This window comes from Pipra filicauda, unplaced genomic scaffold (genome assembly GCF_003945595.2).
Source record: "Pipra filicauda isolate LSUMZ 115617 unplaced genomic scaffold, ASM394559v2 scaffold335_size1511353_pilon, whole genome shotgun sequence".
Lineage (NCBI taxonomy): Eukaryota > Metazoa > Chordata > Aves > Passeriformes > Pipridae > Pipra > Pipra filicauda.
Genome location: NW_024104460.1, coordinates 1,481,908 through 1,495,426, shown reverse-complemented (window position 1 = coordinate 1,495,426; position 13,519 = coordinate 1,481,908). Strand labels below are relative to the sequence as shown.

Below are 13,519 nucleotides of genomic sequence, written 5' to 3'. Positions count from 1 at the left end.
GCAACATCTTTTAGGGATGGTTATATAGGGTTTAAAAAGTACAATTATTTACCACAGAAATAACTTACCTTCAGGGTACATGATTCCAGAGGCAGAATACAATATACCTTTTTTTGAACTTTCTAGAGGAACTGTGGACACTTGATCTTTTGTTACAGTTGCAGACTTTTACATTAATTACAAATAAATACCATTATGCAGCCACATTATAGGGTAGATTTAATGGTATGAAAAAAAAATTCTTCATGTCAGTCCCAAGCCTCAATTTGGTCATCTGGGCTACACAAATAAGTATTAAAAGAATGTTAAAGCCTCTTTGAAGAGTATCCATGAAACAAAGAGGTCAATGGGATATGGACACATAAAAACTTGATATTTGAGTGTTCAAGATTTTGACAAAGTTTCCAGCTAGACACTACATCCTTACTTGTGCAGGTGTCCCTCAAAAGCAGGGCTTAGATGTGAGCTGAAAAAAATGCAAGAAATGCTCAAAGAAAAAATGTCAAGTTTTTAATTTACAAGTTCCACAGAACACAGTGACAACGCTCTCCTACACAGCAATCATCCCTTCTAATTTGACACAACAACTTTTATTCAAATACAAACAGTAATGGGAGAATCAGGCAGGTTTTCCTTGGGACAGAAGTCTGGACCTTGTTGAGCTTCACAGTTTATCCACAGCCCTCCACGTTACTGTGAGCACTTCTGATCAGAGGTATCCTCGTTGGGCAGTACAGGAGTGCTGGAAGAAAACCTCCCCATGGTACACATACACTGTGTCTTATCCAGAGTTGTATGTTCTTGTGACATACAACTGTGCCAGTAATCCCCTCAAAGGGGTATCCTGGGACTGGTCCCAGCACTGTGGCTTTACTCAGCCTTTTGTCTGACAGGAATTCTCTCAGTCAAGACAGAGACGTAGAGTTTGAGCCAAGCGTATGTGATGCCCAGAGCACAGTATACAGAGGTCAGCAACAGAGGGACAAAAGGGAAGTGCCATTTCCAGGGGGTCAGGGGAAATATAATTTCACAGAAGATTTCCAAAGGCACGAGTTGGATGAGGTAGATTGTTTCAAGCCAGTTAAGGAGAGGCTTCTCTCTCCTGTCAGAGGAATTAAAAAAGAGGTAGTGTTAAAATACAGGATGTTAACTAAAAATAACAATTCTGTTTTTCAGCTATCACTGGTGACCAGAGCAAAGAATATCTATTAGTTCACAACAAGGCTTTAAATAACAATTTAAAAAGTTTCAGGAAAAAAAAAAAACAAACAAGAAAAACCCCCAGCATGATAGCCAAGACTACAGCTAATTTCCTTATCACGTGCCTTTTACACCAAGTAAAATCTAAGGAGAAACCTTATCAGCTGCTGTATTTCACCTCACCTCCTTTCAGTGAACAACTGAACAGACCTTCACACACACACACTTGTTCCACCAAAGTTGTTCTATATCCAAAGACGAGAAATGTCACACTTATTTTAACCTCTTCCCTCAAGCTTTCTGTAGGATGTAATGTCTAGCCAATCTCTCTGGCAAAGGACATCGGTGGTAGGGTTTTGACTGCAGGTAGTTTACAGGGAATTTCAAGTTCTGGCAGGAATTTGTTCGTTTTGGCAAGTTAGGAACAAGAAACTTGCAAAAGTCCCATCTCTAGACAAAAGCTAAGCTCCTACAGAGCTTTTTAGTTAGTGCTCTTGAGACAGAATGATTGAATTCTTAAACACTAAGGGGGAAAAAGCAGTCTCCCCCAAAAAAAACCCACCTACAAAAAACAAGTGCTTGAAGTACTGAACACATGTTTACAGCCCTTTTGACATCCCTCATTACAGCTTGGTTTTGCCCTGAAAAAAGTCTGGGAAACAGGGAAGTGGAGACTATAGGGGTTGTAAGGATAAGCAGTATCTTTGGTCAAGTAGGTAAGAGATCAATAGGCTGTAAAACTACACAGGATGATTTGGACAATTACATGTTCTGGCAGCCAAATGTTTGCAGCTTGGTTGACAAATCACAGCTTGTAACGTACGTTATTTATAACCTGTCCCTTCCACACATTAAAATACTACTACTGTAAAAAACCAGAGCAGAGTAAGATAAACAATCGCCAGATAACTCACTGTAATAAGTGCTCCGAGACTGAATTAAATTCTCACAGGATATAGTATCACAACTCCATGCTTTAACAGGATATCAGGCAGGTGGGGATCTACAGCCTGCTGGGACTAACTGGGCAGCTGTCACAACTCAAACATAACCAGGATGTGCTGTAATAATCCTAACTAAAGCACTGCCTCCTGAGAACTGCTGCAGCAGCATCTTTTGACTAGTAACACTTCAACCTGATACTTCAGCATCGGTTTTCTGTGCTGTTTGCACCCCTTAAGACAAGACTGTTTCCAGTGCCAAAAGAAATGTTGTTGTTCCTGGCATTGAGAATGCAGTTTCTTTAATTACCTGAATAGAGATTTCAATGAAGAGAAGCTATAAACAGTAAACAGCAGCATAAGCAGTATTTTAAGTGGAAGTTCTGAAAAGCAAAGAACATTATGGACTTTTAAAATTAATTATGAAAACTTTTTGCCATATGAATTGCACTATCTTTAAATCCTACTAGTCACGCTTGCATTGTTCAAAGTTATTTTCTGCAGACCTACATGCTTTACTACTCAGGATACTAAAAATAAGCATAGATGTTTACTACAGCAAATGCCAAGCATTTGCAATACACTTACTTCAATTATCTATAAACATACTGAACACAATAATTATAATTACAACTTGTGATAGCACTGCAAATAACATTTCCCTATTCAAAAGAAATCACAAATCACTGGGAAGTGATTAAAGCAAAAATGACAGGCAAATCAACACTATTGAGCTCTACGTCTCACACGAGATAAAAATTAACTAATAGAGAAAGCAGAGGAAGTTTCTTATTTCTGAAGGCAGCAGCTGTCACAAATAAGCAGCACTGTCAGACCAAAAGACTGTGAGTGCCTGGATCTGAACTCTCCCAGAAGGATGACAATCAATTCAGTGTTACAGTGTTGTCGTAACCACCATGGTCAGGAGTTTGAGAAAAGCAAACAGGCCCCTGATTAATTGAAAAGGTAGGAGGTGAACGAAGGAACAAACAGGTTTTGGTCACAAAGACACATCTGTCCCTACAAGCACTGACTTAACTGGTGCTACTACATGATTTTTTAATTTAAGCACAGTACTGGCAGCATAAGGAAGCAGTCAGCTGGAAAACAGCCTGCCAGGGCTGTAGTTTCAAATTGTCTTCATCAGTTTTGCCTGACATGGTTATGACAACGGGAGGTTTCTGGAACTGTGGCAGAGCAAGGGATAACAAATATTGACTGACAGCTTCTCATCCCTATTTCAACTTCAGGCCTATTTCAACTATGGTCTTTCTACAGCTTTTTAACCCAATGATTCACTAGTTGGAGAGTTTGCATTTATGGAAACAGGCTGACATACAGCCTCCTTGCAACTTTCAAGGTATTATATAAATTAATCCAAACCCATTACCTGCATGACATCTCTGGAAAAAAACCCCAAAGTAGTAAGATGAAACCACAGAAAGAAGAATACTTTACCTGGTGGAGTGAACAACAATGGAAAAAGTGAGAAATGCCCTGTTGTTGTCAGAATCAAGTAGATGCCAGCATCCTTGGCTCTCTGAATAGACAACAAGCTAAAAAATGACAAAAATTTGTTATGCTTTTGTCTTTTAGTAAAGAAACTTAATTTCAGCAGAGCACTACACAATTCACAAAAGAGTGAAGAAAGGTCAAATAGCTTCATGGTACCACAGTCCCTCCAAACACTGGACCTGTGATGAAGTCTCCTGCTTCCAAACTACATAGCCCCAGAAATAAAAATACAGGAGAAAAATTATCCAGGAAACCCTCCCCCGGAAAACCACACACCCACTGAACAAAACTACTGGCAAGGCCTGACAGAACACAAGAGCTTAAACATCACTAAATCTCTGAGGGAGGAAAATACAGTTTGGAGCAATACTGGTCAGGCAGTTTATGAACTACAGCCTACTTCTACCCTAGGCAGGCATAAAGTTCCTTTGGTAGGAACTGCGTATTATTCTTGTCAAGCACAGTGCAGAAGACCCCTTTCCTCAGCTGGCTGCTGACCAATCTATCCAGCATTTTAGAACATGAACCACAGCACTCATCAAGGTTTGATCTGTGCCTGAAATTAATTTAAGTGCACTACACTGTTCCAGCTTAAGACATTCTATAAACACGTTCATCTTCTGAAATATACTGAAAACAAAGTGATCCCCTTGGAGGATTCCTTAACAAGTGGCTGCAGGTCCACTTTGGCCAACTACTGTGTACAAAACTCACTTACCTTAAAGGCAGAATAGCAAGGAGTATTGCTTTTTCATGCACGTGCCAGCCAAACATGAAGGAGCTCAGCGCACAAAGAACAAGGCACTGCAGAAAGCCTCTGGGCCCTTGAGGTTTAAACCAAAGACAGAAAACAGAGGGCTAGAAACAACAGGCAAAAACAGGACTTCAGTGAAAAGTTTGGCAATCCCGAACACAAGCCATCGTCCAAAGAGATTTTTCAACGTTAATACACCCCACTGCACCCAGGTTTGTGCTTGTGTGGCACAAGCATTATATAGCACTGGAGGAACCAGATCTATTTGGGTGTATGAGTAGAGCCTGAAGGAATTCTGTCGAAATAACAGGAGGGGAAAGTAGACTGAAAGACCACAGCCAACTCCCTGCCATTTGCATGCAAGAACTGTCTTTCAACCTAAGTCACTAAATTCATTTTATCAAAGTCACCACATGATGGTGTTGAAACAAAGATTTCCCATTAAAGGCTAGTTACTCATTAAAGTGAAAAGAACTGTGTATTTGGGTAATTCCTTACTGAACCTCTCTTTCTGTGCTTGCCATGTGAAGAACACTACATTTACCTGTGGCTCATGCTGTTAGGAACACCGTAAGCTGCTCAAACAGCTCCATCAGGAACTCCACCCACGTCAACTACCTTCTACCACAAAAGGTTACTTCTAGCTCAGCACACAGACTGGTTTTGATCCAAGTTTGCTTTTAACACTCTTCTAACCATTGACAGGGGCCATAAATGTAAGTTCATATTCGAAGAAAGTTTTATTGTGTATCAAGAAAGATATTAAGTCCAAATTTATTCTAATAACTGGTTTTATTAATTTTTTTAAAGAAAACATATTTGTTGCCCTAGAATTAAAATTCCTGTGAAGTGTACACTAATCAATTAAAACCTAATAGGGACAAAACATACGAAGTTTCAAAAAATATTAGTTGTTCTTACCAATATAGCTATGAAAGTACAGATTAATGTTGCCAGTGGAGTCACTGAAGGGAGGACAGTGTGCTGAAATTCTTGAACCAGCCCTCCTGTCATGGAGGCTTTAGGGATTTTTGTGTGATCAAGAAAATTGCACTTTAAACCTAAAAACAAAACATAAAGAAGCACAAACTGAGAAGTGCCAATAAAGAAAATGAAGTAGCTGAATTAAGTACCTGGACAAGTCTTTTCTTTTTTTAAAGGATAGGAAAGGGAAGTGATTGATCTCTGACCTACTGCTGAGAACTTACACATTACATTACGTGGACAATCAGATGATTTATAACAATCTGAAAATGTAATTTACTACACGCATTTCAAAATGGGGCAGACTGAAATCCAGAGAGCTCTATCAGCAAATGGCACCAAGCAGCAAGATCAGCATACTGACCAAGAATTGTTAGTGCTTTATCCATGGCATTGTACAAAGCCCAGAAGTTGGGGGCCCAATAGGCATGGCAGAGGCCTCGCTTGAAAGGAAAAAGCCGTGAAATGACTTGAGGCAGCTGGCCCTACAGAAAACAGAAGAAAGAAACGACCTCTTTAGACAAGACATGGTATTTTTATAAGGCAATTTTTTAACAGGTCTGGGGAATAACATGTGAAAAAGGGGTTATTACCAATACTAGGAAGGGTCCCAAAGAAAGAGCAGAAACAAGACAGACAATCAGTCCCAGAAGAGTTACATGAAGAAAGCTGAAACTTCTCCACTTCAGGGATCCATCTACAAGAAACAAATGGATTACGAGAACAGTTACTGTGGGAAGTGGAAAGGGAGACAAAGCATTCCACACTGACAGGGAATTGATAGCACCTATTTTAGAAGGGGCACACAGCCTTTTACGGCAATACATTCAGTTGCTTCCTTCAACAGTCACTTGGCATTTATCTTTTTCCACACTGTAGAATGCAGGAGCTGCAATCTTTTGCTGTTTTCCAAATTTCCCTTCCCTGTTCACATGAGGAGTATCAGGCATGTTTTAGTGCTAAAAAGTGGAGAGAAACTCAAAGAAGGACTTTGAAATGGCTTCTGATGCTATCATAACAGTTCTTATGGCCTCCAAGTGCCACCTGCAGTTTGTTCATGCTCGTTCCTCTTAACAAAGAACTTAACAAAGGACTCAAAGTAACAGGAATTGTACAGAAACAAATGTATTTCAAAGATCTTGCAAGATCCTGTCAATTCTGCTCTCAAGGAGAATTTTTGTTTGACACACAGCCATTTTGTTCCAATTGCATCTGCATATCTCGAGTGTTCCCCTAGTTGCACTGATTACCCAATCCCCAAAAGCCAGTGAGGAAAACCCCATCTTACCTGCATTATTTGCAGTAAAACAATAGGATCGTAACAAATAAATGCCATATGCTGGGGCCACGTACAAGTAGATGTGTTTGAAATGCAGAAGAACAGCAAAAAGAAGAGCGCCCTCCAAATACCTTTTCTAAAAGAAAAACAAAACCCAAGCTCTTTTTCCTGTACTCTGTACTAACTCTTAATGGTCCCCTGTTGTACTCCTACGGCGATGGGACAGTTATTACAGGCATTAAAAAAAAAAAAAGTATTTACTTCAAATTACAAACTCAGTAGTATTATGCACAAAAGGTATGGAAAAAGAAACTATTGTGTCACACCATACTTGGACAACTGGGACAGGCCTCCCTTCCCCACACCTTCAGAAGTATGTTTTCTAAGGACTGGTGATTTGGAAGAGCATGGCAAGAAATGATGCCACATTGCTTAGCTGTAATACAGAATTTAGTTTTCTCAGTGGAATTGTAATGCTGCAGCATTAGTAAGCAATTATGGTGAGTTTCAAGCTCTCCTCCTCCCTCTGAAACTCAACGAATAATTAGACATCCAGCTTTGCACACCTCAACATCAAGCCACTACCACTGCCTTCAACATGGGCAGCTCAATGAAGTGAATTAATGCACCCAAATACATATGGCAACAAATAGATGAGAGTCACTTGAGTTTACCTGACACAGACGAGCAACAGAAAGAAGCATCAGCCCAAACAGAAAGCCATTGTACTGGAAGTGAATATCTGAACTTGAGTCAAGAAAGGAATAAAGCAAGGTTTCTTTACTATTATGTTTTCTGGGGAAGACTCAAAGTTCTGAACAATAAATTCAAATTAAAATGGAATTTAAATCAAGAAAGCAATCTTAAATTCACACCATGCTGAATTATTATTTAACATTAACTGTTAGTACTCTTAGACACAAAATCTACTAATGCTAGCACATTACCTTGATGAAATGAAACACAACAATCTACATATGTATTATGCAACTTATATAAGACAAACCAAAACCAGGTTAAATCTCCACTTAAATTTTAAGCACTAGTGTTACCAAACAAGTTATATTTCTTAAAAAAGGAGTCTATGCAGCAGTTGGAGAAAATGTTGAGAAGAGATTTAATTGGTGAAATAGATGACGGTTGATGGGCAAGCTCTGGGTAATGTCCATGTGTTAGAATAACAAATTAAAAGTTTAGGGCTTGGTTCTGGAGGAGGAAGTTAACGAAGCCTGGAAGATAATTTATTTTTGAGAACTGAACACCAGGAATGCAGAATTTATAAACCACAAAGACATGTTACATAACCCAGAGATGTCCTATCTGAGAAAAAGATAATAAAAAGACTGAAAATGTGAACTAATTAGCATGAGAAGTAAGAAATCAATAACCAATAGATGAGAGAACGCTAATTAATGAAGAGAACTACATAACTTGTAAGCCAATGAACATTAATTCCTTTGTTTGCTGAAGTGTATAAATAGTCAAAACTTTTGATGACTGATATACACGTTTTGTGGAGCTATCCCCACATACCTCTACACTGAATAAAGTGATGTCAACTTTTTAACCTAACAAAGTGGTCAATTTCTCAGTTTCTGGTGACAGTTCCTGGCAAGCAGAACAGGAGCAGGTTGCCCAGAGCAGCTGTGGATTCCTCATCCCTGGAAGTGTTCAAGGTCAGGTTGGATGACGCTTTGAGTAACCTGGTCTAGTGGAAGGTGTCCTTTCCCGTGGCATGGGTGTTGAAACTAGATGATCTTTAAGGTCCCTTCCAACCCAACTCAACTCTATGATTTGATTCTGTGATGTCTTCTTTTAGAAAGCCTCCCTAATTCCCATATAACATTAGCCAATTGAATACAGTCTGAACTTAAAGAGCTTTGAAGATTTTCCTTGCCATGGGACAAACTTGGAATCACACCCAGAAAATAGAGCCTGTCTGCTAATACTTCTGTAGGCAGGTGGAGGAGGAGCACCCAACAGGAACAGACACATTGCTGCCAGACTGGTTGGTTCTCCTGCAGTTCTGGCAAATCAGATGAAGAACTGACTAATTTTCATTTTGCCAAATAAGAATTCTAATAAAAACATGAAGTTATTTAACTAACCTCAGAAACAAAACCAGTAGTGTTATTTGCTGTGATAGTAATATGAATTGGTACCACACACTGTAACAGATTGCTAAACCAACAAAATAACACAAACAGTCCATAATGGTTTGAAAGGATACGATCCACAATTAACAACCCAAAATTCCACAAGAGCAGAACAGCAAGAATAAATGCTGGTTTTTCCAGGATATCCTTTGCAGCTCGTTTTCCATTTATGCATCTGCAGCACCTGAACAAAGGCAGAAGAAACAGAAGTTTTAATTCAAACATACAACAAAAGCATTGTTGGTTTAAAGAGCTGAAAGGTGCACTTAATCTGAAGTTAACCCTTTTATTAGGATGGAAGATGATGATAAAATCCTTGCTAAATTCATCAAGGCCAGTGTCATGACAGTGTCATGAATAAAGTTTAGTAAAAGAAGGATTTTCAATTTCAAAGCCGTAGTGTGTTCCACGTACTAAAGCTGATGTTAACTAACTTAGCCTCAGGTTCAAGTCCTGCATTCACTAAGTGTAAAGCTGTCACAGCCTGCTTGCCATCATGGATAAGCAATGTATTGCTACATCTGGAGACAACATACCAAGTTGTATTTAAGGTTGGACATTAACTTCTTCCATCCCCCCTCCCTCAATATTATGAGTTCTCTCTGTTGGTTAAAAATCCTATTACTTCTCTGCGTGAAGCAATATGGTTCATATTATTTCTGAAGGCAAGGTTAGGTCAGATTAAAAAGTTACAGATGATTTGTGTTGAAATACTATTGTAGAGCCATTTTAAGAAAGCCAGCTCATATACGGAATCATGAAATGGTTTGAGTTGGAAGGGACCTTTCAAGGTCATGTAGTCCATACCCCCTGCCATGGGCAGGGACACCTTCCACTAGACCAGGTTGCTTAAAACCCTGTCCAACCTGGCCTTGAATTTTTCCAGGCATGGGACATCTATCACCTCTCTTAGCAGAACGACCCCATGCAGACACCAGCCCTGAGCCTTCAGCCCCACATTCATATATCTGTGAGCCAAAACAACAAAAAGAAAAAAAAGTCACAATGCAAAGCTAGCTCATTTCAAATAAAGTAAATAAAAGGGCTTAGGCAGTGCTCCAGTCAGAGAATTTTCTACCTGGATTTTGATTGACAGATTAAAACTGGGGAAGACTGTTACAGCCAAATCATTAAGGTAGACAACATAGTTCTCAAAACATCCTCCACTCTACTCTTTAGGTATTAGATAAATACTTCTTTACAAAGTCAGGGCACACTGAAAGTATCCAATCCTATTATTTTTCTATTAGACTTGGAATAATCAGTTTATCATCAAAAATACCAAAAACACCGGAGCAACTTTGCATATTTGATACTTTGTGACAAATTTCCTTTATGCTTCTACTCTAGAAGAACAGAGTAGCAAGAAAAATAACAAGAAAAAAGCCTATTCTGAGCACACAAGCTGTCCTGCAAGTCCTACAAAATGAACCCAGTGACAGAAACAAAACCAACTATAACACATGAAACAGCAGCTAATGCCTGACTGTGTGCAAATCTACCACATGTACAGAAACTGCATCTCCCAGAACAAAACATTAGATTGTGTTTAGCACTGTATTCCAAATTTCTCCTTGAATAGGTTAAAGCAACTTCGGCATTTCCATGCATTTACAAGCTCATTCATACAGTTATTTGTTGTGGCACGTATTAAAGACTACCCACTGTCCCTAAAATTAGAATGTTAAGACTTACTCATGAACTCCATATATGAAGAGGATATCTGTAAAAATGACAGAAAGTCTTTGGAAGAAAATGGTTGCGCGACTGGTGTAATTCAGGTTTTCGATAACCAACATCTGTGGGTCGAAGTACTTGGCCACGTGCGAGAGTGCGTATTCAAACCAGGCAAAAAACGGTGGATAATCTAGGGTCCATTCCGAAGTTGCCTAACAACAAAAGAAGATTAAATAGTTTAAGACAACCCATGCTGTTTGCAGTCCTTCAGCTGATGCGTTTTATCTCAGTAGCCTCTATTTAACAGAAACTACTCCACAGTGGGTAACCAGCTCTGTGGTGCTGTGCATGATTTAAGCTGTTCTTTTGCAGTACTGGTAGAGAGACAGGACATCTGATTAGTAGGAAAAGATTAAACAGCATTTTATGTATCTGCACCTAACCAATATATAACTGTCTGTTCTTTATAAATCAACTTACAGTAATAGGGCCAATATTAAAAAATCTCAGTAAAACAGATCACAGCGAATATTGGTCTACATTGGAGCAAGTACCAACATAATCAGCCTTGCTACAGTCTCAAAATAACTCATTCATAAGTCTTAACTCTCGTATGACCTTATCAAGACCAAATGGCATTATGTGATCTTTTCCTATAAGGACAGCTGTTATGCTCTGAACAATCCTTGGCTGTGGGAACAGGAGAAGAAGAAGGAGAAACAGAGCAGGTTGGGATGAGGTATAGTTTTCAGTGTGCATGTTCCCAAATGCTTATCTCATGCTGATAAAAGGCATCCTATCCTCTGGCACTGGGATCGTGCTGGCATCTCAGAAATGTGGTTTACAATACTGGATCACCCTTACGAAGTTCTGACCTGCACAAATCGTTTACTCCTGGATACACAAGTCCCAGATGCTTAAGTGGAGGAGTACTGAAGTCTGTGATATGTATCCCTATACTCCATAAGATACTATAAGATAGATTAAAACCCAGTTATATAGGCTGAGTCTATCACAAACTTAAAGTTGATTCATCTAGACAAAAATCAATGCACACTACTAGTACATGAGCAAAGGCTCAAAACTTTATTAAAGTGACTGATTTCATAACATACATATGTCTATACCCATTTGCATAATTCATTTTATATTCTGATAACTGTGTATCATCCAGGACAAGAGCGAAGCGAGCAGCAATTTAAGACTACCATGCAACTTGCTCCTGTGCTACACAGCCTTTCTAATAACCCACATGCCTTAACTGCTCTTGCCATTCTGCCTTCTTAAGTACTTGCAGCTTCCCAAAAGAACTCTCATTTTTTTAACTAATGCTACACAGGGCCAACAAATTGTGACTGGTATGTTTTTGTCCCACTGCATGACACCCACCAACCACTTCTTCCAGCATTCACAAAGTCTGACATACCCAATGTGCCTATAATTCGTACACAGCTAAAAAACCCCAAACAGACTTACCTCGTAGTACCACTGAGAGAGGGGTAAGTTGTGGGTGATGGCAAGCCAGTTCCTATGTACTTCAAAATCTGTGGAATAACTAGAGAAGGGGTATATTAAATGTCACATACATGCACTTAAAGGAGAAACATTTCAGAGTACCTCACCATAGGCAGGTAAAAAGGAAGTCTCTACTGATGAGCTCTAGGGCACAACTGTGGTCAAGTAACTGAAACAATAGCAAAGATGCTGCATGAACTTTGTGCCAAGGATATATGAGAGAATCCTTGAATGCATTGGGTTGGAAGGGACCTTAAAGATCACCTAGTTCCAACTCCCCTGCCATGGGCAGGGAACCTTCCACTAGACCAGATTGCTCAAAGCCCCATCCAACCCGGTCCTGAACACTTCCAGGGATAGGGCAGCCGCAGCAGCTCTGGGCAACCTGTGCCAGTGCCTCGCCATCCTCACAGGGAAGCATATTTTCTTGACATCTAACCTAAATGTCTCCTCTTTTAGTTTAAAATCGTTCCTCCTTGTCCTATCACTATCTGACCGCGTAAAAAGTCACTCATATAGCTGACTAAAGGGCAAGAACTATTTATAGCCTGGCCTTTTTAGACAATTAAAGCGAAATTCCAGGTTTTAACTGACGTTTTATACCAATTTGGTTGTTGTTTGTTTTCTTTTTCCACGGTAAAAAAACTTTTAAAATTATGAAGCGCTAACGTTCCAGCACATTAAACAACCTGAACCTTAAAACTAACGCGAACAGGCAGCCGGGAGGGGCTGGAAGGGCTCCCAAAGACAAAAGCAAATCTGTGCCACGCCGCAGAGGCGGCGCCGCCCCGCTCCCCTCACCAACCCGGGGAACACAAGGGGACGGTGGCCCCACGCCGCCCGCGGCCACCGCCCCCAGGGGTTCGGGGCAGCCCAGCGCCACCCGCTCCCGCCTCATGCCGCTCCTTACTATGCGGGGATCAGGAGGCACTTGAGGAAGGACACGCCGAGCGCCAGCGCGCGGAACCAGCCGCGGCCGCCCGCCGCCATGGCGCGCGAGCCCCCAACCCTGCGCATGCGCCGCGCCCGCCTCCTCGGTTTGAAGCGCGCGCCCGCCCCGCCCATCCGCCCGCAGCGGCGTCGGGGGCGCCACTACGCGTGCGCGGAGAGCGCTCCGCGTATCGCTGTCATGGGCACGAACTGAAATAGGGGAAATTCGGGTTGGATATCGGGAAGTGGTTTATTTGCGTGAGTGTGGTGAGGCATTGGCACAGGTTGCCCTGAGAAGCTGTAGATGCCCCATCCCCGGCAGTACTCAAGGCCACGTTGGATGGGACTCTGAGTAACCTAGTCTAATGGAAGGTGTCCCTGCCCATGGCAGGGGGGTTGGAACTGGATGATCTTTAAGGTCCCTTCCAATCCTTAACGCTCTATGATTCATTCCGTGATGTGGGGTTGAGTGGTTGCTGAGGTCTTACTTGTTTAACTTAACGAGTTTTAAATAAGAACAAGTCACTTAAGAGCTCGAATAGTGTGTGATTTAGCATGCTGCTCGCCT

General features: G+C 40.8%; 1 protein-coding gene across 1 annotated transcript; it reads right to left on the bottom strand.

The window, feature by feature from the left end:
- Positions 1 to 488: 488 nt before the first annotated feature.
- ALG8 (ALG8 alpha-1,3-glucosyltransferase) lies at positions 489 to 13,268 on the bottom strand. The gene is made up of 13 exons (XM_027741615.2): positions 12,932 to 13,268; positions 11,983 to 12,061; positions 10,525 to 10,718; positions 8,904 to 9,013; positions 7,348 to 7,415; positions 6,683 to 6,809; positions 5,988 to 6,091; positions 5,759 to 5,879; positions 5,332 to 5,471; positions 4,375 to 4,514; positions 3,600 to 3,697; positions 2,452 to 2,524; positions 489 to 1,102 (listed from the first exon to the last, which is right to left on the bottom strand). Exons 1-13 carry the CDS (start codon positions 13,084 to 13,086, stop codon positions 871 to 873), a joined length of 1,641 nt encoding a protein of 546 aa, XP_027597416.2. The 5' UTR covers positions 13,087 to 13,268; the 3' UTR covers positions 489 to 870.
- Positions 13,269 to 13,519: the final 251 nt, after the last annotated feature.

Bases quoted from the DNA above. Each gene is read 5' to 3' on its own strand.
- ALG8 (XM_027741615.2), bottom strand. From the start codon at position 13,086: ATGGGCGGGGCGGGCGCGCGCTTCAAACCGAGGAGGCGGGCGCGGCGC. The intron at 12,062-12,931 runs GTAAGGAGCGGC...CCCCTTCTCTAG, and splicing joins TGCCTCCTGATCCCCGCATA to TTATTCCACAGATTTTGAAG. The intron at 6,810-7,347 runs GTAAACTCAAGT...TTTTTCTTTTAG, and splicing joins CTGTTGCTCGTCTGTGTCAG to AAAAGGTATTTGGAGGGCGC.